Source organism: Vespa velutina, chromosome 5, assembly GCF_912470025.1.
Source record: "Vespa velutina chromosome 5, iVesVel2.1, whole genome shotgun sequence".
NCBI classification, from domain to species: domain Eukaryota; kingdom Metazoa; phylum Arthropoda; class Insecta; order Hymenoptera; family Vespidae; genus Vespa; species Vespa velutina.
In genome coordinates this window covers 4,917,082-4,944,581 of record NC_062192.1, presented here as the reverse complement: position 1 = coordinate 4,944,581, position 27,500 = coordinate 4,917,082, and the positions used below count along the sequence as shown (strand labels likewise).

The 27,500-nt window shown below is 34.3% G+C and overlaps 1 protein-coding gene across 5 annotated transcripts in view; it reads left to right on the top strand.

The window, feature by feature from the left end:
- The window catches only part of LOC124949310 (V-set and immunoglobulin domain-containing protein 2-like), a 105,671-nt gene that overhangs the window by 34,356 nt on the left and 43,815 nt on the right, over positions 1 to 27,500 (top strand). The window contains exon 1 of one of the 5 annotated variants that reach the window (XM_047494187.1): positions 22,734 to 22,790. The exons of 2 other annotated variants lie outside the window; for them this stretch is intronic. In XM_047494187.1, the coding sequence (XP_047350143.1) occupies positions 22,766 to 22,790 (25 nt within the window). In that variant the 5' untranslated portion in view covers positions 22,734 to 22,765. Of the gene's footprint in view, positions 1 to 22,733; positions 22,791 to 26,755 lie in introns of those variants that run through there. 2 more of the 5 variants (XM_047494185.1, XM_047494183.1) reach the window with 2 other exon arrangements.

Here is a 27,500-nt window from a genome sequence, read left to right as displayed (position 1 = left end):
TATGTCAGTCAACGTTGCGACGGCCAACGTAGGGATAATAATTCTCTGCTTGACAATCTAATCCAGGATAGCGACGCCAATGTGGATGTGTAATTTAATGGCGAAACAAGTCGACCGTATATGTCAGTTTGCGTGATTGCGAACGAACTCAAAGATAACAGGCGGATTTCGTGGAAAATTAATTCGCTCGGCAAACGTCGTGCCTAAATTTCAATAATAAAATAGACAGAGATAATCTAAATGAGATAGAAAAGTTCGTTCATACGTGATGGACCGTGGATCTAAAAACTTTTTCTTTAAATCTGATATATCAATGAGATGTTTGGAACTCGTCACGCAACGCTTTCAAAATAGGATCTAGTGTGAGCCATGATTCATGGTGGTCCGAACGGACGTTAGGTGGGTACGACCAGGCAACCTATAGTAATCTATAGCGAAAGGGGGCTTCGGTCTGCACAATCGCTCCGATAACGCGCCATGACACGGCGATAACAGGATTTAGTGGGGGTGAGAGGAATGGGTGTTCACGCGCGCGCGTTCAACCATCGAAGAGAGGAAAAGGGAGAAGGCAAGCCCGTCGAAAGATCCTATCGATCGGTTGCAACTCTCGAACGTAATGCATATAGAAATTCCTTCTTGCTCCTCCATGGTTCCTCCCTTTCTTTTCTCTCCCTCCCTTTTTATTTTTTATTGATTTCAATAAAAAGCAAAACAAAAATATGATGGCTAATTATCTCTTTTTATAGACGAGATAAAAAGGGATCGAATGAAAGTTGTTTTAATGCAAATCTAAAAGCGGAAGAGAATCTATATTCCATCGGTCTAAAGACTACAACGATATTGTATTATATTATGGAAAAGGGGCTGAAACTTTTCGAATAGAGGGAGCAAAGGAGAAAGAAAGAGAGAGAGAGAGAGAGAGAGAGAAGAGAGAGGAAAAGCTTCTAAACCGTATTGCTGCTTCGTACTCCCACCAGTATTTCTTTTTTTAGACCCGCTCGTATAGCGCCTTTGTAAACAAGTTTACGATTATTACGAGCCCATCGAGCACAAGGATGCCTGGGATTTTGAAGAGAATTTCTCTCGTTGTTCGGGACTACAGATATTTCTGTTGAAATGCGAACTAACCGTCAAGAATTGCGATATGTATATATATATATATATATATATATATATATATATATATATATGTATATATATGTATCTATGTACATATATACGAAAAAAGAGCACATAAATCGTAAGAAATAAAAAAGGCAAAAGAATTATGCGAGCTATGAAAGATGATGGAAGGAAGAGAAGGGGAGAGAGAGAGAGAGAGAGAGAGAGAGAGAGAGAGAGAGAGAGAGAGAGAGAGAGAGAGAGAATGAAAGAAAGAAAGAAAGATGTAGAATTTTACGAAAATTAATGATTTCAAAACCTGCTTCGTTTGTTTTGAATTCCGAACTCCCAACCTTATTTTAATAATTAAAATGACAAACGTCCTTTAATATTTACTGTTCGTGGTACATCATAAATATTGGTAATAGAAAATTATCGTCTGGGATAAAGTGAAATTAATGTTACAAGAGCGAATAATCGGGTTAATATCCGATAATATTGAAGTACGCCGATGAGGTTGTCGGGGCTTAATGTTGTTTTAACGTTCGAGTGCGTAGATTGCGTTTACCCGTGTTACGTTAATCATTTTCTATTTCTTCGTTATATAATGATATTTCAAAATTTTTTTTTCGTCGTTCTTCTGCATATCCTTTGTCAATAGTTAAATATCTTAATGATTATTAGCTTTTTTTTTTTTATAAAATGTTACGAATATTATATATGCACGGATGCACGGTGTCTATTTAGAAATATATTCGACATGTTTATCTCGAAGAAGACAATTTATTATTCATTTTTCGATCGATTCTATTTATTTAAATTCAACTAACGCTCTTGTTATTTCCATATAAATGTTACACTATAAAATAACTCAATGTGTATGCACCTTGCTAAAGCGATCTTTTCATGAAAGTCTAAGAAGTTTAGAATCTATGTGAATATAACCAATCGTCATAACGTTTACAACTATTCCCTTTGTTTCTATATCGAAGAAAGATATTTACATTTATATTTTTTATCATTTACATTTATATTTATTTTATACTTATTATTTACATTTATATTTGTTATCATTTCTCAATTCTCAATTCAACGAATATATGTAAAAAAAATGAGAAAGGGATTAATGGGACGATTAAAACATATTACATATTATATTTTACGAATGGAATAATATTATGGAAAATTATTCGATTGGTAATTTTCTCGATAAGGATGAATTTTCGTTTAGTTTATCAACTTTACTATGTTCGACCGATATACCTAAAGTACACTGTTTGTAAGTCGTCAGAGGAAAGACAAACTTCGTTAACTTTAACTCTGAGGGGCCCAAGCTCCTCTTAAGAGGAATTCCCTGAGCTACATTTTACTGACCAGCAATAGTGGTATTTTCGCAGTTGTGTCGTTCTTTTCTCTCCATTCGACTCGTTCGTTCAGTAGATACACACACACTCTCAAATGCACGAGCGTGTCCTGAGCTTCAAATTCTTCGCTTTTCCAATAATTTGCTGGCCGCGATAAGCATCGTCGCGCTCGACCACTGCCCGTCGGCTCACCGCCTACTAGCCTGTATTCTGTTCGTTAAACTTTTTGGTAACCCGCCGTTGGCTAGCTCCGTTCGTATTTACTTTACTTTTCCAGCGTTGTTCGTCTCTTCCTCTCTTTCTCTCTCTCTCTCTCTCTCTCTCTCTCTCTCTCTCTCTCTGTCTCTCTCTCTCTACGTGCTCGATCATCGTCGTGATATAAACGATGGTTCGTGAGAAAAGTTTTCTTTGACGTTTCTTCGAGAAACGGGACAATTTAAAAAATTACTTGAAACTTTTAGAACCCCGATATTCTTGATTCTTCAAATAAATTGATCATCTTGTAACTTTCGTTTTACTCGTACTAATATTTATCTCAATGGTGTGTAAACTATGGATTCCAAAATTTTCATGAATATTACGTATGTTTAATGTTCGTCGTATAAAAATAAAAAGGAAATAATTAAATAATAATGAGATCAAGAATAATTCATAATATGGCTATTAAAAATAATACGAATTAATCAATCGTAAAACAATATTTTTCAATATATTCTAAAGAAATGATTATTACTATCATTATATTTTTATTCGATATATTTAGAAACATATTTTAACAGCCATATAAGATTTCAGTCTAAAGAAAGAAGATCGCACACCACCGATCTATTCTATCTTCTCTCTTAGATACTTAGAAAACTATAAGTTTCTAAAAGTTCCTCAAGATTCTAAGGAAGCAAACTTCCTAAGAGGAATCGTAGCCTTCGAAAATTTGATCTACATGAAGTTTCACCAAACTATTTACTCATTATCTATACTAACAAATTATTGTTAAAAATTATTATATACTTTATCGTAAGTTTTTCCTTGAAAAATATTTTTAGAAAAAATGCAGTGTTATAAATATACCACAAACGTGATTTATACTTTCGTAGATTATTACTAGTGAACATGCTATCGTAAAGATCGCTTGTTACGTCAATACTTCTACGTTTCTCAGATACGTGACGGCATCATGAAAATCAAACCAATTTGATTTTCATTCGTAACAAGCGTGAAATAGAATATCTACGTATTATTTATTAAAATTGAACGATAATGATACTCTTGAGTGGTTTTCATTGTCGTGAATTAAAAATTTCACATGGATAGTTCGCGCTTTTCATTAACTGCAAAACTGAAAAAAAAAGAAAAAAGAAAAAAAGAAAAAAAAGAAAAAAAGAAAAAGTAAAAACGATAGTAAGTACGATAGCTTGATTCACATTCGTGGTTCGGGAAAGTACTCTTGTAAGAACGTTGTGACATTAATGTGACAACGTTAAAAATTTTAATAAAAAGAAGAACAAAATATGTCGCGAAAAATATTTTAAAACGATTCTTTTCAAACTCATGTTTTATACGGGACCCAGTAAAATTATGCGTATCGATGCTGAAAGAAAAGTCAACGATAGCGATCGTTGATCCCTTGCATTATCGTCATCTAGAAAAAGAAGTCCGTTCGTTCGTTCCAAGTTTGCATTGGGCAGCATGTGTACGAAAACGTCTATGCTGGAAAGATAGGAATGTTCGTGGCTTAATGGATCATCGCGGTATTTGGATAACGGCCAGGAAACAATTCGTCGGTCGGCACACGTTACTATGGAAAGAGAGAAGAGAGAATAGTAAATAGGTAGATGGATAGATAAAAGGAGAAAGAGAGACAGAGACAGAAAGAGAATGAGAGAAACAGAAAGAGAAAGAGAGAGAGAGAGAGAGAGAGAGAGAAAGGAAAAAAAACAGAGAAAGAGAAAGATAGAAAAAAAAAAAAAAACAGAGATAGAGAAAAATTCATCCCGTCTAAAACGCAATACGCGAGATCGATAAACATTATGCGTATTGCTTGCAGTTTTCGGTTACCTGGACGAATTTTACTCTGATCTCTCAAGCTCCTCGTTCATTCTCTGCTGTTTCTTTCGTTCTCTCCGTTTTCGACTATCGTTCTCCCTTTCTCTCAACGTAATCCCTTTCCCTTTACGTAATCCTTTTGTCTATCTCTTCGGAAAAGTGTTGTTATCGGTTTTTCGCTCGATAGGCATGTGAAAAAGGGTTCTGGCGTCGAGCGACAAGCGTTTCCACGTAAATCCATAGACTACACGATCACAGCTAGCTTTTGTACTTTTCACGTTCGCCTTTAGTGCGTACGTATGGTACTTGTAAATGTGTTCGCGCGCACGTTTTCGATGAAAAGTTTCATATTGACCGTCCATCGTGTTAAAAAAAAAAATCAAAAAAAAAAAAAAAAGAAAAAAAAAGAAAGAAAGAAAAAAAAAAGAATCAAAAAAATAGAAAGTAAAAGGAAAAAGGCTTTTTCCATTTTTTTTTTTTTTTTTTTTTTTCTTTCCTCAATATTACGGCTATAGCGACGGCCTCACATTTTAATACAAAAATATCTGAGAGATTGGTAACGAATCAACGAAGAAGTTCTGTGTTTTATTAAAATCAACGAGTAGCTGAATTTTTCAATTAAAACTTCTTTAACGAAAAATAAAATATGTAAAAACGTAAGCAGCGAGAGAGAGAGAGAGAGAGAGAGAGAGAGAGAGAGAGAGAGAGAGAGAGAGAGAGAGAGAGAGAGAGAGAGAGAGAGAGAGAGAGAGAGAGAGAGAGAGAGAGAGAGAGAGAGTAAGAGTGCGATAAAGAAAGAGAGAAAGAGCGTTGATCGGATCACGAATTAATCGAGCTTGCTATCGAAACTTTATCACGACGGCTCTGCTGTTCGCTGGCTCGTTTGTCTTTTATGTCTTATCTTCTTAATAGCGAAGGATATATTCTTTTCCAAAGTTCTCTCTTTATTCATGCCGGAGTAAGGCATAAAAGAAAATATATAGGATAGAAAGAGAGCGCGGTGTGGTAGGACGATAAAAATATTTCCATCGAGATAAAAGTCTTTTAGGATAATAGCATCGGTGTCAGTCGGAGGTCAGAAAAAGCTACTGAACTCTCCGAGTGGTTTTACGCGGTTACCGGACTAACCATAGCTTCGGTCCTCTCTCTTTCTCTCTCTCTCTCTCTCTCTCTTTCTCTCTCTCTCTTAACTTGGTCTATCCTTCAAAGCCCAGCCTTTGGTCATTCGACGCCGATCTGCCAAGGACTGGAACGTTCTAGATTTTTCTTTCTGACTTCGTGGAAATTTACGAGCCACCGAGAACCTCGAATGCTTCCCTCGTGATAGGACCTACAACTTCGATCACCTTTTTTTTTTCTTTTTTTTTCTTTTTTTTCTTGCGAAGGAAAGAAAAACGAAAGAAAGAAAGAAAGAAAACTCATCTTCTTATACGTATTTATCAGACTCGAGTAAACACACGCGAACGCATAAGGCAGTTTATAAGAAAGATATTAAGAAATATATATATATATATATATATATATATAAGTTGGATTATTAATAAGACGTGAATATAATCGTAGCACCTCGACAAGGATATAGTTAAAAAGAAATAGATTTAAGAAATCTTATAATTAATAAAAAGTCAATTGTTAAATATTTTATATATTATATATATATATATATAATTTCTTACGTGCCATTTTCGCATGTTTTCTGTTGTTTTATATTTCGATCAGGAAATTTCTATTTCTAACACAGATAGAGAAATAAGTCAAACCGATAACGAAGGAGAACGACGGACCGACAGTTTCTCGATAAACTAATGAATCACGGTTGACGGCATTCGCAAAAGGAAGGAAAATGGAAAAATGGACTACTATTGTGGTACCGGTAGTACGGTTCATTTAAACTTTACCGTGTGAACGACGACGCAAATGTCCTTCGAAAATGCGAAACACGAGTGTCAGGAGAAAAGAGACGAAGGGTGAAATAAAGAGGAAGTGAATGTTGGTTTGGGAATTGTTTGGATGGAGGGGATACTTTGAAACGCAGTAGAAGCAAGCGAGACCGTCTCAAGAATATTATTCCTGTTGAACTCTTACGGCAAGTTTTAATGAAATGTTACGCGACCCCGCTTAAATGTTTGTTCATAGACTTTTTGAAATGACCCGTAAAAGTTGAGATTCCTGTCGGGGCGAGTATATTAAAGTTGCTCACGCGCCATCCGATCCGGAGCTTCGAGAAAGCCCCACAGGAGGTAACACCTTTTAATTACCCTCGTTGTATGGTATACGTATGTCGCTGAAGAAACTTTCAATCCGGCCGGTTATTAAACTAGAAAAAGAAGAAGAAGAAAAAAAAAGGAAAACTTCCCGTTTACTCATTTGTACTTTGATTACTTTTCTCTCTCTCTCTCTCTCTCTCTCTCTCTCTCTCTCTCTCTCCTTCTTCATATTTCTGTTTATTTCTTTTTTATCTTCGTTCCGAACGTTTCCTAGAAGCAGATCGAAACGATTATCTTGAAAGTTTAGTACCCCTTTAAAAGGTTCAATTTATCGAAGCTGGCGTTGAGGAGATAGAAAAGAGAAAAAAAGGAAAAAGAGAAAAAGTATAAAGAGAGAAGGGTGAAAGGAAGAGAGATGAAAGAAAATTTCGCTTAGACCGGCAAAATGGAAATTTCTCTGACGTTGCTGCGTCCACTCTCGTTTTCTCCTTTCACCTTTACCCTTCATGACTTTTTTCTCTTTCGCTTTAACCTGCTTCGGTTGGTTATTACACAATCTAACGGTAGGTCAATCGTGAAGAGAACGCCAGTGATGGGTCCTGTGTCTTGGACAAGGATACGGTATTATAGTAGGGAAGGCCCTTCAAGAATCCTGGGAAAATTTTCTAAGAAACTCGCGAGCTTACCCAAGGGTGGAATAGTTTATCTTGAAAGGAAATTTCCTCAACGAACATCTCCGAAGACTCAACACCGAGCTCTATCGAGTGTATCCCCATGAAACCGGAAACCAGTTTGCGTAAAACTGTGGTCATACATGTATGTAAGTGTATATGTATACACACACACATATGTAAGTATACATTGACCTTGTATGTACTCATGTATAACCTAGGCTGTTCTTGCGAAATCGAGTATACGTGTGCGGTTTGCCATTCCTTCGTCCAAACCTTGCAACTTTCTCAACGAAAGAGAAAGAGAGAGAGAGAGAGAGAGAGAGAGAGAGAGAGAGAGAGAGGGAGGAAACTAGTCTAGGAATCTCCTTCGTGTGTCTGTGAGATTGCGATAATACCGACAAAGTTGTTAACGGGGAGTCCTGCAGGAGGAACGTCGACGACAACGAAGACAACGACTCGTCTCGTGATAAGATGTCCTCTCTTTTCCGCCATTCTATTACAAACTCGTATTCCCTTTCTTACCTCATAATAAAAATCTTCCTCTGTCTTTGGTTTCTTGAAGAAAAACTTTTTCAAAATTATCGTCTCTCTTGATAATTCGTGTCTACCTGCTGGATGATAGAAAACATCACAAAAAAGAATGGATCGGATGCGAGGATTCTCTCTCTCTCTCTGTCTCTCTCTCTCTCTCTCTCCTTTCATGTATGTCCAAATCTCTTTTGGTGTCTCTTTCATCTGATCGAATTTAAGAATAAGGCAAAGACGACTGAATGTACAGGAACAATTTGTTCTCTCTCTTTTTTTCTTATTTAATTTAATTTATTAAGTACACACATTCTTCTTTTTTCATTGTCAATACTCATCTATTATTATGTTTATTTTTTCTCGATTTAATTGACGTTTGATTTTTCCTTCCACTTGGATATTCTCGTTTCTCTCTCTCTCTCTCTCTCTCTCTCTCTCTCTCTCTTTTCTTTTGCTTTTTATTGTCCTCAAAGTTCCATGTCGGTTATGGTCAATCGTAAAAGTAAACGGCTGCAATCGTAAAAGCAACATCGTACGTCTAACATTCGTTGATTTTTCTTTTCTTCCATTTCACCATCTCTTAGCTCTGCACTTTTATCCATCATTTATCATGTTTTATCAAAGTTAAATCTATTAATTTGTTCGATCTCGAACGTATTAAACGATTCTCACTTTTATACACACATACAAACACACACATACACACGCGCGCGCGCGTGTATCAATATTTCACGGAATAACTTTATTTCAGAAAGCTAGATCAATATGATCCGAAGAAGTTCCGCGTTATGCGAATAAAAAAATCAACGGCTATGTCCCGTTGGGAATCCATGTAAGAAATGATAAACCACTTCGCTATCGAAACTGCCACGAAGTAAAATCAACGAGATGAGAAGAAGGCAGCCCGCGGCCGCAACTCGCTTTTCTCTTTGCCTTCAAAAACTTTCGAAGAGTTAATTGAATATTTACTTAGCCAAGCAGAAAAAAGTTTTATAGGTGGGACCGTTCTTTATCGAAAAATGTACTCCAATTGTAGAATGATGTAACATCTAACAAGGGAAAGTTTCTAAACCAAAAATTCTGATTTTAATGAAATTTTGTATGTAGAAAGAAACTTTTTATATAAAAATTATAATATATATGATTTGTTAGATTACGAAAAAAAAATTATGAAAAATACTTGCAGAAAAGCAAAATATTCGAAGTTAAATTCGAAAATATATTATTTTTTACATAATTTGTGTTATACATATAAAATTTCATTAAGATTAGAATTTCCATGATTGTAAATCTTTTTTTGTATATTTAGCTGGAAGGAAAAACAAAATTTTTATATTCACAAAAATAACTTTTATATAACAAAAATAAAAATAATTACAAATATGTATTTAAAAATATTAAATATATTACAGTGAAAAGTTCTTAAAAGAGCGAAATGATAAGATACAAATTTGAATGATACATGTTATTACAAAAGAAATAAAGTAGATCAATATATAAAAGTTATCATATAACACATTATCATATCAATTAAGTGACATATTTTTTTTATCACGAATTAGACTTATGTAGGTAGAATAATTAAAGGTCAAATCTTCGCGAAAGAATAACTTTAAGTTTCGTACTATGCGTCCCTTTTTTTTCCTTTACTTCTTTTTACCTTTGCTAACGAAGCAATTGAGTTTTACGAGGTAAGTCTCGTTAGATAACATAGTGCAAGGATGAGGAAGAGACGATGATGATGAGACGAGAGGAGTTAACTTTGCTCTTACTCTCGAGGTGATTAAAAACCAGCGAAACGTGTCGATGAAAAATAAGCAAGTAGAATTCGTTTCTTTGATTCGTGTAAATTATCTCGCCAAGTGGCATCGACGTCAGCTTTAATTAGAGATACGCAAGACGCGACTCCAAAGACGTCCAATTACCTAACTTCTCGTCCTTTAAGTGACACTGTTAGTGAACTCGTAATTGGCTACGGGAATGCAAAACAAGCTTTTCAGGTGTCATGGTTAGAAATGTACGCATGTATATATATATATATATATACTCATTAGTTTATTTGTACATTTTTACTATTGTAAAATGTCTACCTACGTACATTGTTACATACGAATAAGAGAATGCGATAATCCGATATAACAATAATTTATGATTAAGGTATCTACTTACTATATCGACCATTCCTGTGAAAAGCAATAATAATAATAATAATAATAATAATAATAATAATAATAATAGTAATAATAAGAATAATAATAAGTACTATTGGCGAATTTTATATAAAAAGAAATAATACACACGGACTCGATTCAATGTTTACACTTCATTATCATACCAATTTTCTAATAAACACTAATTTCGTTTTGTATAGACAATCATGTACACTCATTTCAATCGAGTTTTTCCTTTCTCGCGATGAGATCTGAAATAAACTCGTTTCGTTTCATTTAAATGCGTACAATCAAGATCAAATACAATTTCTTTTTTTTGTCTTTTTTCGCATTGAGTATTATCTCTGTGGATAGATACTGTACTTTTGGATAATTTGTTTGTGATCTAATCGAAAATCGAGAAAACAAAACTATGGCAAATTGTAGCGAATGAACTTCTTTTAAAACAACAATACCATGGATATCTTGTTAAAACGATAGAAAAAGGAAAGAAAGGGGTGGCAATGTTTTTAAGTCCCTGACGTTACTGAGAGAGGAATATCCGAATGAAAGTCTTAATTAAAACATACGCATACGGCTAATTATGTCTTCTCTTCTTATGGAAGAGTGGCTACGTGAAAAGGATTTGTAATTAGGCTAGCTGACGCAGAAGAAGCTTCGTTTTCATTTCGTTTTCTACAAGCGACAACGACGACGTCGAGTCAAGAAGATTAATAGAAGAACGTTGAGATGAAGAAAGAGAACAAGGACGAAGTCAAGGATGAGAACGTACCAACGAATGGACATGGACAGTAAACCAGAACGTGACGATATAAGCCAAATTAAGACTCGACGACTTACCGTTCGACGTGACGCTCGTTCAACCGCTTAATCTGTCATAACGATCTGCAAACAGAAAGTTAAAACAGCGAGGAATAGAATATTATCCTCTCCATTTATTTTATTTCTCTCTCCTGAGAGCACACAATTGTATAATATTCCTTCCGTTGTACACTATCATTATTTTCCTTTTTTCCTTTCTTGTAAATAAAAAAGAAAAGAAAAAAACAGGAAAATGCTTTGAAAAAAGAAAATTATCAGACCATCAAGATTATCTCGCGTTAAGATTCGGTTTCTTTAAATCGACGCGGTACAGGATTGCGATACATTCCTACATATTTATTGTATTCCTTTTTTCTTAAGTTACAGTGTTCGTTCTAAATAATACTCGTATTTATTCCTCCTTTTTACATAATCGCATAATAATATCCGTTCATTCTATACGTTTATTTTTCTTTCTCCACGTAAGCAAAAATCAGGGATAATCATTTGAAAAAAAAAAAAAAGGATTTATCGATTAGAAAAGTGCTACTGAATAGAGAATACTCTGTGATTCGTCACTTTTGGAAGAATGCAAATGTTCGAAACGTTATTCTCCAAAGAACATCGGCAGTTAAGTTAATGAGAACAGTCGCTTCCCTTCGAGTATCCTTCATGCAGCGAAAGACTTACGTCCCAGATAGCGATATTATTCCACCGAGTAAAATACAAATACGTCTTTTATTCGTAGCCTGGGCACGCGAACCCAAAGGAAAAGATATGCCGAGCGATATTTCAAGCGTACTTCGAAAGATAAAGCCGAAGTTATTCCGGGCGCGGCACTCTCACAGAGCCATCTTTTCCATTCACATTTTTATTCTTCCCTTATGCCAGTCACGACATAGTTACTTTTCTTATTGTGTATTTCATTTTTATCTAGTATTATCCTTTTGTAATCTTTAATAAAACATAGCAAGTAAATAGCACAATTAGGAAAAGTTCTTTTTTCGTTAATTACTTAAAAGTGTGGATTGAGGAACGTCGTTTCACAAAATAGCTCCTTTCTCTCTCTCTCTCTCTCTCTCTCTCTCTCTCTCTCCTTTCTCTCTCTCTCTCTCTCTCTCTCTCTCTCTCTCTCTCTCTTTGTCGCTCGTTTTTTTCTCTTTCTTTTTCTGATCAAACGGATTTTCAACGAGCGAAGAAATCACGTTGCTCGAAAAGCAGAAAAGATCGTTATCACGTTCACGGTCGCTTTGATTTATCACAACATCCAAAACTTTCTTCGTTTTGCAATATAGATATAGAGGAAGTTACGAAGTTACGAATTTAACCGTTAAAGTCTCATGAAAAAGAAGGAAAAATCTATTTTTACGAGACCTTCCAGAAATGATCAATCTTACGATTAATTTCGATTATTACCGCCCGTTTCTCGTTGAAGGGTAACGGAGCGGTTGAAATGAAATGAGATGAGAGAGAGAGAGAGAGAGAGAGAGAGAAAGGAAGAAAAAGGGAGAAAAAAAGAGAGGAAATAGCGATAAAAGGAAATTTGTTGAAAGGAAATACGTGAACGTATCAAATTTTAATTCCCATCGATTTATTAAACCTTTTACGATGGAAAACGTCAATCAATTTAATTTCACAAACAAAGTGAGACACAGAGAAAGAGAAGGAAAAAGAGAAGTTTCGATTAGAGGAAAGAGAAATGAAGTTAGAGAAGCGAAAGACATTAGAGTACAAGCCGAGTGTCGGTGTTAATCCATCGGTTCTAATTCGCTTTTCTCTTATCCTCTCTCTACCTCTCTTTTTCTTTTTCTGTCTTTCCTTCTCTTTTCTCAAGCTTTCTTTACTTCGGTACTTTCGACAACGTAAAATTATCGACGATATCGGAAAGGAGTGCCGAAGAAGATGAAGATTGGAACTTGCACTTCTTTCTTCTTTCTTTTTTTCTTGAAATAAATGAAGACATACAAAACTTTAACTATATCGTTCTAGCTTTTCTTTAGCTAGAGATGGGTCACGATAATGTTCATCGATAATTTCGACTTATCGATGCAATTCGATCGTTTACAAGTTCGTACGAGAAAACTATACCGGTAATTAGCGTAAATTCGATACACGATCGATATACTAACTTTTCTCTCATTCTCTTTCTCTCTCTCTCTCTCTCTCTCTCTCTCTCTTTCTTTCTTTCTTTCTTTTTCTCTGACTTGTTCAATTTTTCACTTAACCATCCTTTCTAAGACAAGAACATAAAACATTTTGTTTCTAAGAAGAAAAGTACATTCTATGGTTCCAAAGAAAAAGCTACGTTCGTTTCTTTGTTTTTGCGAAACATCACGAAAAAAATCCCAAAGTTTTCTTCTTTCGCTTATTCTCATCTTCTTTCCTTCTTGTCGATTAGTAAGCTTTGTTGTGTTCCTTTTTACTCAGCCATTTTTTCACTATATTCCTTCCGCTTCCTTCTTTCACAATGTTTCTTTCCTAAGAACTTACTATGGAAACTTTTTTTTTTTTTTTTTTTTTTTTTAATTGAAAATCTACGTTTAGAAGATCATATTCTACTTTTTTTTTTTTTTTTTTTTTTTTTTTTTTTTTTTTTTTCATTATAATCCTTCGAGTATCTATCTATAGATTATTATCCATAAGGATCAGTTTTCTCATAACATAATTTTATATTCAATCTATTATATTTGTGAAAAATATAAACTTGAAATTTAATATAGATATTACCTTTATCCGAGTTAACATAAGTATATTAATTAGCTGTTAATGATTTACTACTTTCAAGTTGTTTGTAGATCAGAGATGTATCATCTTGAGCAATATAATTTTATCTCTCTCTCTCTCTCTCTCTCTCTCTCTCCTTCTCTCTCTCTCTTTCTCTTTCACTCAACCTCTTTAATTTTCTATGTTGAAAATCTCACAGATTCGAAGCAAAGAGAGTATCGTTAGTAGCTCATTGGCTCTTATTAACTTCTTCTTACAACAATCTCTAAAACTTTTCTAGGTACGTCTTCTTTCTTCTCTTTTCAGAGTCTTCTTGCTTCTTAGGCGAAACGAGACAGTAGATAAGACTCAAGCTTGGCCAATTACCGGCTTCAATCTCGACCATATCCCCAATTTGTCTTCGAGTCTTCGAGTCTGCCGACGTTGCTTCGTTCGCGATCGTCCGACTGGCAGAGATACGTGGCTACGATCGGTTATAGTTTCGCGTCCTTCGAACTCTCAAACTTCGTAAGCACACTCGAGAGAAAGACGGAAATGGTATAAGGAGTTAGAGGTGATGGGATGGAGGAAAGGGCGGGGTTAGAACAGAAGCGTCGTCGTCTTCGTCGTCTTCGTCGTCTTCGTCGTCGTCGTCGTCTCGAGAATATCTTCGCCTGTTAGCTTGCGTTTAGCTGCATCCCACGAAATTCGATTGTAAGCCGAAGTTACTTGGCATTGTTCCCGTTGCTCTCGAACTTCCCTCTGCAAGAAACTTTTGGCTTTACAGAGTATCGCGTTTGTTTACGCACGCATATGGTCGGCTCGGTGGTCCGAACGAGCTAAAACGACCGATAAAGATCAAGTAAGTTTTGTTCACTTGACAACGAGATTAAAAAAAAAAAATTAATTATATTTCGACTATGAATTAACACGATTGCCACTACATTGATATTATTAGTCATTCATTTCTCAAGTGAAATAATTATAATGATATATTCTCATTGGCAATAACTTTCTATTCTAAGATCGGAAACCTTCCGGAAACATTTTCGGTAGATATGAGTGTTATGATGAAATAGAACGAAGGATAACAATTTTTTATTTTTCCTTTTTACCATGAGAAACCAAGAGAATTTCATATCTTTCTCTTCCTCCTTCTATTATCTTTTTCTATATCACGCGATAAAGCTTTCGTTGCAGTCATCGTTAGCGGTCACTTCCTCCTTCCTATAACTTCAACTTCGGTCGTTGGTGCTCCAGAAAAAGAAAAAAGCCAAGGATAAAAGAAAGAAAAGTAAGGGAGAAAGAAAGCGAGAGAGAGAGAGAGAGAGAGAGAGAGAGAATGAGAGAGTGAGTACGAGGGAGAAGGAGGGAGATAGACTGTTAACGTAGAAGCTTTAGAAACAAAGTGAAGCAGGCACCGAAAAGAAAGAAAAGGAAAGGGAAGTTTTAGACGTGTGTGTGCCTTATAAAAATGCAATATCTGCAGGCGATACCTGTGCGAATTACTTACGTTGTTTCTTTCTCTCTCTCCCTCTCTCTCCCTCTCTCTCTCTCTCTTTTTCGCTTTCCTACCTTTTTTTACTTTCTTACTTTTTATCTCTTTTTCTCTCTTTCTCTCACGTAGTACTTTCTTTTCGCACCACTACCAAGTCTCCCGGAGGCTAATGGCGAAATTATGATCAAGCCAACTTCTTTTCAATGGAACGATGGTAATTACCGTCGTGGTTGTTTCTGGATACTGGCGTTTGCATTATTCACGAAGCGCGTGTAAAATGCACCTTAAAGAACTAAAGAAAGTGGAAGAGCTAAGAAAGCTGTGCCTAGCCTGATACCGATAGCTGAGCAGCCTACCACTTGTGACCATTTTTATCGTGATTATTTTACAAATTATTTTGAAACTTTACGTTGTCCAGAGTGAAAGAAAAAGAAAGGCGAAAATAATGTGATTCTTAGCATTTTTTTTTCTTTTTTTTTTTTTTTTCTTTTTTTTTTAAGTTCAAAATACAGATATAGATTTGACGGAATGATTTGATAGTGGCTTATTAGAGGAAAATGAAAGAGGAGATAAAAGATAATTAATGGATTCTTTCCTTTCCCGTGACACTTTTTTCGTGCAGATCTAAAAAAAAAAAAAAGAAAAAAAAAAGAAAAAAAGGAAAAAAGAAAAGAAAAAAAACGTAATACTTTCCTTCTCTCCAAACGTCACTATTCCAGAATAGATTCACGAGATAAGAATATTTTCATAAGTCCTATCATCTTCTCCTTTTGAAATGCCTGAAAATACGTACATACATCTACTACATGTAACGAAAGTCTCCTTGTGGTATTCGCTCGATTGAATTTTATATTCTGAAGGTTACTACGGAGAAAAAGGGTGACTTAATACAGCACGTTTTTCACAGCTCGTTCGCCGGAAAGTCAAGCTGACCAAAGGGAAAAATTTGAGAGCTTTTTACTGCGGTTTCCTTTATGATCGCTATAAAACTAGTTCACCTCGAACCTACCAATGTCATATAGGTGTCATACCGAGCAACGGCAAGCTATCCTTTCCCATCTGTATTTTTTCAACGGCCATTTTTCAGGATGAAAAATATCTACGTCGTTCTTTCTTTTTTTTTTTCTTCTTTTTGTCCTTTATTTTTTTATTATTATTATTATTATTATTATTATTATTATTATTTTTACTTTTATTATTTTCTAGACCGTACGGAAATTCGCATTATTCTTGTATTTCATTCATTGACAATAAAGCTTCCTCGTTGTCATCCCTTTTTTTTTTTTACAATAGTCGATTGTTAAGAGAGAAGAAGAAAAAAAATTGAGTAGGATCGTCTTCGTATGCGTCGAAAATTGAATATCCTTCTTTTTTGTCACGTTTGAAAAGAAAAACGAAAAAGAAGATTGGATGGGAAAGTTGAATGAGAGGACAAGAAAAGCAAATAAAAGAAAAAAAAGAGAGAGAGAGAGAGAGAGAGAGAGAGAACAATGAACGCAAGCGCGCTCGTTCGTGCGAGCTCCGTGGCTCGATAAAACCAGTGTGGCACCCCATTTCAAATCTATAGCGACGTTAATTCTTTACGTTCTTCCATAAGAACGTAGGAAACATTGGCCAATGTTAACGATTTGCTCGGTACACGATTCTTATCTTTTTCTTTGCCGCAAGAAAACGTTTAACGTCGGCAAAAAGATTATTGTCAAGGACCATTTTTTTCTTTATAAAAAGTAATGATAGGATGTAGTATCTAGCATGTAAGTTGGTACTTTGACTGATTGGATTCCAACCTTCTATATGTATCTCGGAAAATAAAAACAGTATTTTCCAAATACGCTCGTATCTAAACGAGATAGATACGAACCTTTTATGGGTTATTTCCTAAAGTGAAAACAATAGTTTCAAATAAACTCGAATACTGAGCAAATAGATACAAAATATAACTATAATTGTCTGATCAGAAATTCTATACTATTCCGAATCATTGTTTCTTTGGTATTATTAAAATTAATAATAGTGCTCTTTGTCTGTTTTCAATGATAGGTAACCAAAATTATTAAAATATGTAAGACTTTTATATGAATATATTTTTTGCACAATTATTATTTAAAATCTTATAGAAATCTAATTTTCAAAATTTGTATAAGTTTTATAAAAGATTCAATTCTTTTTAACATCGAAATACCCATAAGTGCATTTTCGAAACATACAGATATTCATTGCAGTTTCCGAAAATAGCTTATATAAATTGAATACATAATTGGAACATTACTGTATTATTGTTTCATTGGAAATCCGTGAAACGAAACTTGCATATTGAAATTAATTCGGATTCATAAGTACATATTGAACTTGATTCCATCTCTAATAACGAGAATAATGCAATGAAACTTTCTATTTTCAATGATAATTATTAATAAAAAGATAATCTTAAGGTTAAGTTTTGTAATATTTCAATAGATCATTTATCAAATATTATGTATAATTTTGTTCATAAAAAGATATTCTATTTTTTTATAGTGCACATAAATGTACTAAAAAAATGTATGACAGGATTCTTTAATCCTAAAAATCATGTAATACTATGATTATCTTTAAATCTCACTATTTTATATTTCTGTAAAATTATTAGTAATAATTTTATCTCTATTCATAGGATATAAGTTTTATGAATTTTAGATTGCTTATGCACTTTTATTCTAAAAATGTCAAAAAGAAAGGAAAAAGAAAAAGAAAAAGAAAATACAAAATCATATCATTTAAAAAATATCGAAAGAGGAATTTCTTTCTTTTTTTCCTTTTTCTTTCCTTTGAAAACTAAATACGAACAAAGAGTCGCGATGGAATTTCAGAAAATTCCAGAGAGAGCTACTCTCTAGTTTCGTATCCATAGACAATAAAGAGTCGCGTTATCGTAACTAATCTTCACTTAAACACAATTTACGCGATCTGTGCAATGGGAATTGACCTTCGAATGTCGGCTTCGTACCACGCGAGAATACGCGTTAATAAAGCCGACCAATTCGGTCTGAAACGGTCGTGCCGTTATTCCAAAACGGTCCGGCCTCCATAGATATACTACTCTACCTATACATATGTACATATATATATATATATATAGTAAATATATATGTATATGCTATTAAGAGGAAGAGGGAGAGTAAAACGTGCTTCGCGGTACGCAACCCATCCAGGCAATTACGAGAAAATACGCATTAGCCGCGCGTTTCCGTCGAAGCTGTGGCATCTGCGCGTCGTCCATGTGAGTTCGTTAGCGTTCTCTTCGTTCCCTATGTTCTTTTTTTTTTCCTTTTTTCCTTTTTCCTTTTCGACCGAATTGGAATCTCGTAAATCGTGAGATACGCGTAAAAGAGAAGATCGTTTTATTTGTGTTTTTTTTCTTTCTTTTTTTTTTTTTTTTTTTTTTTTTTTTTTTTTTTTTTGATATATCATGTAAGCCATATGATTAATGAGTAAATTCTTAATTAAAACAATTTTAATCATACAATTAAATATATTATTTTATAGATGGGCAATTTCTCCCCTACGTATTCTCATCTGATTCCCTACATCAATCAATCCATTCACCTCAATGTTTAAGCTCCCTAGCCATTAATCCGTGCTTAAAATCAGAAACTGTGTAACTCACGAGAAGGTCTACACGATATAAAGTATGCATAGGTAAAATAAAGGTATCTATATTATATATTTTTACAATTAGTATATAAATGTAAATAACGATAGGAAATTGATTAAATCCATAAAAAATAAAAAAAATAAAAAAAAATGAAAACTTAAAAAGTACTATGGTGTCAAATAGTGGAGATCATTTTTTTTCTCCATCTTATCGAAGTCTCCAACTACTATGTGTGATTATTCAATTATTAATTGAAATGATCCAATATATTTTAAGCATAAAGAAAAATACGATTAATAGATCGGTTAAATTCAATTTTATAAATTTTCATATTTGAATTTTTACAATCTAAAATTTACATATTTGAAATTTACAATTTTGATTAAAAATTAACTTAATAGATTTACTTGATTGATTATTATTTTAAATCAGTGATTAATATAAAATGAATTTCGATAACAATGATATCGAATTACTTTCGATATATTGCAAAATAATTAAAAATCCTTCGGAAGTTAAATGTTATAACCATTAAATACTTGAGTTTTCAATTTATCAACGTTAAAAAAAGTTTTCAAGAAGCTCACTTGTTTGGTTATGACATGATAGAGCACTATTAGTAACTACCTAACTTAATTATCAACTTATATCGTCTTTTAGTTGTTAATAAATTTTAGTAAAATAATCTTTGAACAACGTCGGCAAAATCGGACCAACGTCTTACGACCATATTCTTTTACAAATATATTTGCAATAATCAATAATCGACGTATATAACACATCACTTCAATACAAATAGTTAATAACAAATTAATATATAGAAAGTAATTAACATTATAAAATCTATTTATTGTAACTTCGCAGCATAGTAACGATGAATTAAAGTAGTTTCAAAATTCAACTGTCTTGGGATTATCGACATAGCAACGTTATTTTGTTTTCCATTGGAGAGCAAGTGCATGAACGTAAACGACGATTCCTAAAGTAATTATCATGCAGTAGGGAGTGCGAGCCGAAAGCCGGATGAATGGCGAGACGCGTCGAGTCCGGTCCACTCGTGATAACTGGATTTTCCCTGTGGAACGCTTCAAAACTACCTCGCCTCTTATTCTCGATCCCTTAGAGAGGAAAAGAAACGAGTCAGTATGGAGAGAGAAGAGAAATGTGAAAAGTAAAAATTAAAAACAAAATAGTAAAAGTTATGTCCCTTTCCAATTGTCTTTACTCTGTTAAATCGAAATTAGATATATAAATATTTGTGAGAATAATATTTTTTCAATGGGTTATTATTATATTATATAAAATAAAAATTATATGCCATAAGATATATACTCAATTAAATTCAACATTTTCTAGATTAAAAATTTTTCATTACTCGACGTTACTCGATTGTTATATTAAATAATATATTAATAATAAATAATTATGAACCATTTGCTTTACTATTATGTATTTTTCTTTTTATAATTGAATAGATTATTTTCATTATATCTAATACTAGATACAATATTTACATTTCCTTCTCTTTCCATAATCAGAATAGTATCTAGATTGATTCGTCTCTATTAATGTGCGATAGGACATCTGGAGGAGACAATCGATATGTGTACATACCGAAACGTTGTGGAAGATCGCTTCTGTTCTACGATAACGTCCGTCATAATTAATAATCCTCGAGATCACTCACGTATTAATCCAATCAAAATCCTTCGAATAAAAGACAATTGTATTCAATTATTTAACGATAGATATTAATCTCAAAGAATGAAACGTTTGATCGACGTATATAATAAAGACATAAATAAAATATATTTTATAGCTTTACAATTAAAATATTAATTTTTAGATAAGAACTTGAAGTGTTAATTATTAATTCAATTAATGATTAAACAACTAATCTCATCGTATCCGTAATTGAAATTATTGCAATTAAAAGTGAATCATAAAGTCAAAATGGATATAGAGTAGTCTAAAAGACAAAGTGTTTGGTATCTTCTAAGAACTTAACAATCAATCGTAACTCGCCTAATGGGAGAGAAGGTTATAAGGATATAAGGAGTAAAGGAAATTCGTCGAAGTGGAGAAACCAGAGTCAGGCGGTCGCCAAACTATAGTCTTCCATTCTCGACACACCGTATTTTCTCTCTCTCTCTCTCTCTCTCTCTCACTCTCTCTCTCTCTCTCTCTCTCTCTATCTTTCTGTTTCTCTCACAGTACCTCTCGAGAAATTCTAAAGCGTTGTGGTATTACGGTGGTTACAATGTTGCAATTACCGTCTTCGTGTCTAATGAGACAATCAGCACAATCGGCGGTAACACGATCGAAATACGAAACTGTCTCGGCAATTTCTCGCTTGTGGTACACTCGATTTTCGTAAAACGACACCCAACCATTTCGTAGAAGAGAAACGCTTTGCCTTTTCCCTCGCGCCTCCGGCGACTTCCATTGAACAGTCTTGTTAAGCATCTCCACGTCGAAAGAAATTGCCATCGCCGTATCGTCGACGAGATAATCACAGTACCAAGCGATAAGGGCTTATACCGCCGGGAAAAGGTACTAATTGTTGTCGCGTATCTTATCAGATTTTCAACGGAGCAAAAGTAATTAGTATAGGCGAACAAAAAATAATCGATCGTGCTTAAATAATTTCTTTTGTTATAAATCCTCGAAATATTATTTAATGAGGAAACTTAAAAAATTGGATTATTAATAAATACATCCTCTGATCTTACTTAAATGAATGTCTGATAAATTAAGTAGAACGATAATTAACATTACATTCTTCTTAACCGTATTTCCATATATTATGAATTATAACATTACGAACGATGAGATCACGAACGAGATACTCGAGATTATTTTTCTCCTAATTCGGTTATACATTCATCAACAAATGATTATTCCTTGATTTCTAAATATCTATGCTGGATGTAATTGTCATTGAAACGAAACAGTAATTTATATGAGAACAAGCAAAGGAGAAATTTGTGAAATCTCGAAAATACGATAATATAAAATAAAATAAATGATTTTCATAGATGATATTTGGAAAATACCTATGGTTATCTAGCATCTTACGTTAGTTTCAATTGAAGGGAATTATTTTACTTTAAACGAGGATCAGGAAAAGAACGTTAATCCACGTTCGACGTTTCTCCTTGATTTTCATAATATGCTAGTATTCGAGACCGAATACTGGTAGTGACAATCATTACCTCCGGTAATAGAGTACTACTCCCTTTGTCTCCTGGTATTCTCGCCCACGTCTACATCGTCTCTCTTTCTTCGCTAAACCTTCTCTCTCTCTCTCTCTCTCTCTCCCTCTCTCTCCCTCTCTCTATCTGTCCCTTTCTCTCTCACACACACACAAACGTTTCACTCTATAGCTGCATTGGTCTCCTTCCACGAACTCAAACCACGATGACATCTCAACATCTGCCTGGTAATTTCAATGAAAACGCAAGCTTCCTCCTTTACGGTAATTATAACGTTCAACCCATACCGCCGTCGTCGTCGTTGAGAACGTCACTGACAGACCAAACGACGCGATAGTTACCTTGCCGTTTATGCCAGCGAAAACGGCATCCAGGCTGATTCAGTCACTCTTGTTACTGACGTTTCTCCTCTATTTGGACTCCTCAGAGAGAGAGAGAGAGGGAAAGAGAGAGAGAGAGAGAGAGAAGTTGAGATAGACATTGACTCTTCCCAAGATATCTCTCGTATATATCTATATACGATATACAATCATATACATGACATATATGTATAGTTTATTATAATCTCAATCTTTTATAATTTGAGAAATTATAAAAGATTATCATTTATTTCACTTATCTCTAATTATCATCACATTTATAAATTAGATGATTTTTTATCAAATAAAAGATAAGAAAAGAAAAAAAAGAGAAGAAATAGTCGATTACGAGTATATACGTGCTCTTCAACGTCCTGAATCGAATAATGACTTTCAAAGTGGATTACACCGAGCGGAAAAGGAAGGTCCAGCAAGAAATCGATTTAGTTGATACCAAGAAGATACCTACCATGAGATACATTTCCATTGAGAACGGTATTATAATGCTTCTTAAATCTCTTCTGAGTCATACGGATAGAAGGAATGAAGGAGAATCGCGGAATATTCTAGCAGCAATAGAGAAAGAAGACGAGATATTTCTGGGGGATAAAGGAAGGAAATACGAGATTCGTTTTAGTAAGAGACAGGAAGAGAGAGAGAGAGAGAGAGAGAGAGAGAGAGAGAGATCTTTCAGATACATGCCGAATGCTCTCTATGGTAAACGCTCGACTCATATTGTTCCTCTTTCTTTGACTTAAAATGTTTTTCTTTACTATTATTTTCCAATAACTAGTATCAGATCTTTTACTACTTTTTTTCTCTCTCTCTCTCTCTCTCTCTATTTCTCTCTCTCTTTCTATTTCATTTTCGCATATCTCTCATTAAGAAAACGTCTAACAGCGTAATAACGAGGAACGTTCTCGGTTATTAAAATCAATGTGACGTTTTTAAGATTCTTGAATAATCTTCATCCGTTTATTGGACCGTTCAATTCGCCTACGTACCACGTGTACTTTCACCATCTCGATTTTCTCTAGAATCTCATTGGTGGTAACCACCGAGAAAAATTTACATAATGCTATACCGTCGATTGAGGTCGAAAATCGAATGGCATTTATTTAATATGCTTTTCAAAGCTAACGATTTTCTCATGTAGAATAATACGCCTTAATGAAGATCCAATGAGAATTTCGAGCTCTGACGAATATACGAATTATTATTCGGGAAAATATGATTAACTTAAGAAAGGGGAATACTTTTAAATCGCAGTTAAGTTTAATCGCTCATTACTTGGATTATATACGTCAAGTTTCGTCGATTTTTCCAACGAAATTTTTTTAACATTCGTTTCAATATCTTTCACGAAATCTATTGTCACGGAAAGGGAAATTAAAAAAAGAAAAGTGAAAAAAAATATCAACGAGGAGAGACATCGTTGCTAGAGAATATACGATGACACGTAATAATAACGAGTATGAAAAAAAGAAATCAACATCTGTAATGCACAGTTGGTATTTGAGATTCGTTTGTACCTTTCGACTTGGTCGTCATAACAAAAGCATGCATCTCAAGTAGGATAATCGGTATCTTCTCCTTCGGTACTCACGATTCTGAACCCTTGTTGAAGGGGTACGATTTAGAGAAAAGCAGTGCCCTCTAACGAGAAAACTTTCTTTCTACGATTTCCGTTTCCGTTATTTTCCATAGCGTGCCACCGCTACGAGGATTTAGATTAAATTCAAAGTACTTTACCTGCGTACTTTCGAGAGTCGTGCCTCGTCGAATTCTATTTCCTTTTCCACCTTTGCGTTCTCAATTCTCTTCTTTTCCCTTATTTTCTATCTTTCTTTCGCTTATTATCTTTTCTATCGAGCCTCGTCAAATATATATTCAACATTCTTAATGAACAATTTGCGGCTCAACTTTAACTCCCTTTTTCTCTATTTCTTTTGCCTTCTATCCTATCTTTCACTTTCGTTTATTATCTCTATTTCTTTCTTCGTCCATCATTCATTTTCATAATGAAACCTGCGAAAATGTCCATTGCTCTCGGCGATATACATTAGCATAGTAGTTTTCTGCAACAAGCCTTAATATTTTCTTTGCTCTCCTTCTCATCTCTCCGTTACCGTAGAAGTAACATCGCTTAATTAGTAGAAAATGACAGGCCTGACTAATCGGTGAATTTCTAATCGTGCTAATGACTCGATTTAAATGCGACGAGAATGAGAACTACGAATCGTTCCTACCGGATTTCGTTTTCAAAAATTCTTAAGTATTAATGAAGTGAAAAGGGAAAAAGAAATGGAAGACATTGCATCGAGAATAGGGCTTTAATCGAAAAAGAATTATTTTCGAAATATTCTTTCGAAATATGAAATATCGCTTATCAATTATATATCTACATAGAGATGTTACTTATAAATTATATAAAAATAGTGAAAATTATGTTTCATAAAAATTATCTTTCATCGCCGTGAAACGTATAAAAATTCCAAATTCGTTTCTAATCCAATATACAAGAAGACGATTGATGAAAGATAAGGAGAAAAGGATCGTACAAGATAGTAAAAGAAAAAAAAAAAAAAAAAAAAAAAAGAGAAAAAAAGGAAGAAAAAAAAGAAAAAAGAAAGAAAGGAAGATAGGAAAGATCGTAAGCGAGACGAGCAAATCCAACCGAGGTTTCTTCGTTTCGCGTCGAGAACGAAGTTAAGAAGATGAAAAAGTTTCGATCTCGGGTTCGTCGACGCAGCAGCTGATCGGGAAGATGGGTGATCCCTTTGGGCACGCGTCTCCGTCGTTTAAGAAAGTCCTTCTCTCCTTGAAAAAGGAAGGATCCCTTTTTAGCTAGATCTTCGTCGAGGTAAGCCTCACAAGCGAAGATCTCCTTGCCTTCGACCTTCTCCGATCGTTCTACGACTGATTAGCTCCTTTTTCTATCTGTCTCATTTTCTTTCTCTTTTTCGAAAACTCGGGCCTTTTCCTAGTTACGACTTCGCAACCGAGACGATTCGAAAAAGGCCACCAATTACACGAACCTCCGACCTTTCCTCGATTAGTCGCGATGAGATTAAGATCAGACGTACGAACTTGACGAGAAAAAAAAAAAAGAAAAAGAAAGATCTATCTTATACGAGAGCATCCCCGAATGTAAAAAAGTTGCGAGTTTAAAGAAGGACCGTCTATTTAATGACGTACAAAAGGAACATCGAAAGAAAACGTAACTATGTTACATTTTCTCTATAAAAGTTCGATGGAGGACAAACTTCTTCGGTACACCCACTTCGATTCACTTAAATTCCCTGAGATACAATCTTATCGGTGGCGAGGGCAACGAGATTGAAAATTTGAAGCTCCGATTCTCGCTGACTACGCGCGTTCATCCTTCTCCATCTATATTTCTCTTTCTTCGAGAAATTCGATATTAGAAATTGGGACAATTTTCACGAGAGGACGAATGGAAGGATAGAGTGACGAAAGATGCCAAAGGGATACAATAATTGGATTATACTTTTTTCTTCTTCTTCTTCTTCTTCTTCTTCTTCTTCTTCTTCTTCTTCTTCTTTTTCTCTTTTTATAATGACGATGAAAAAAGAAAAAAAGAAAGGGAAAGAAACAAAATCGAAGTTTCGATAGATCTCGATAGGGTTTCCATTTTCTTTTAGCTTACATATAAGCAAGCGATACGTCTATTTCGTATCTAAAAAAAAATCTTAGAGGATATTTTATCCTCTTTTCTTAGTAAAAATGGTCCTTATTGTAAGACGTATCAGATTATCACATTTATTCTTCGGTATCTTCTCTTCACGTATCACATTTAATCTTTCTTGATCGCATTACTCATAGACTTGCTATCTCATGCACTTTACGTAACCGATATCATTAGCCTCTTCTGCTCGAAGAGATTGATTTGAGCCAGCCAAATTGATTCGAGTCGAAAGTCGCAGGATATTAAGCGGGATATTAATTTGGTTTGCGTTAAACGAATAATCACTGTCGGCTGTCATCCATCTTTTTCACTCTCATCCCTATAATCATTCCTTTGTCACGGAACCTAAGTCTCCACCCTATTAATCGGTTCTATCTCCCAAAAAGCGAACCTGTCTTTTACTTCTCGTTTATAAGCAGACTTTAAATTTACTTCGTTAATATCTCTTTGAAAATTAGTTCCAAGGTTGTATATAGTACTGCTTCTTCATTCTTCTCTGTCGATCATTTTCCTCCTTTTAAGCACGTGGAGTAAACCATTGGTGATGCTTCATCTTTTTCTTTTAACCTGATTAAATGACGTTTATTTTCACTATAAATAGGAAAGTATTCTTCTCTCTCTCTCTCTCTCTCTCTCTCTCTCTCTCTCTCTCTCTCTCTCATTTTTCTAATTCGTAAATCTTTCTTCGAGATATTAGATCTTGGAAATAAAATCTTATTCTCTTTTTATATTTTTATTAAAAAAAAAAATATATATATATATATAAATGACAATAGATGAAGAAGAATGTTAAATCGATAATTAATCGATAATTAAGAGAAGGAAAATTTGCATCCGAGTGTAAAGTCGATTTTGCAATTGGCACGAACAGTGAACTTTTCCAAGAGATCTCTTAGAGTACTCGACGAAAATCATCGAAGAAATGATTCTGTTGATTTTACGGATGGTCTCTATTATCGTTACTGTATCATCATTCATTTTGTTTGCATCATGACGAAGTCGTTAATTTTGTTTCAAAAAAAAAAAAAAAAAAAAAAAAAAAAAAAAAAAAAAAAAAAAGAAAAAAAAAAAGAAAAAGAAAGAAAAAAAAAATACCCCGATGAAATCGATATTCCTCGAGATCAATCGTTATTCTTCGTATTTCTCAAAATTTACTTTTTCGAGACACAACTCTTTCTATTCCATCGATTTTCTTTTACATGGAAATCTATCCATTGTATAGAATTCTTCTCATAGAAGTATTTCATTGGACTAGTCGTCCTGTTTTTACCTTTCGAATTCGTTTTCGTTCAACAAAAAGCTCTGCCATCCTAGTCGAGATTCGACGAAAGACTGATTTTGAAAATTGTACGGCCAGAGGTAAGAGGAAGAGAGAGAAGAGGGCTGGAAGAATGTCGTAGGAAAAGAAGAGAGAAAGAGAGATAGAAACGTTGTATTTGTGCCACGATCAAACAAGAAAGGCGAACGGCAAATTGAATTTCCCATTTGCCCGAGGA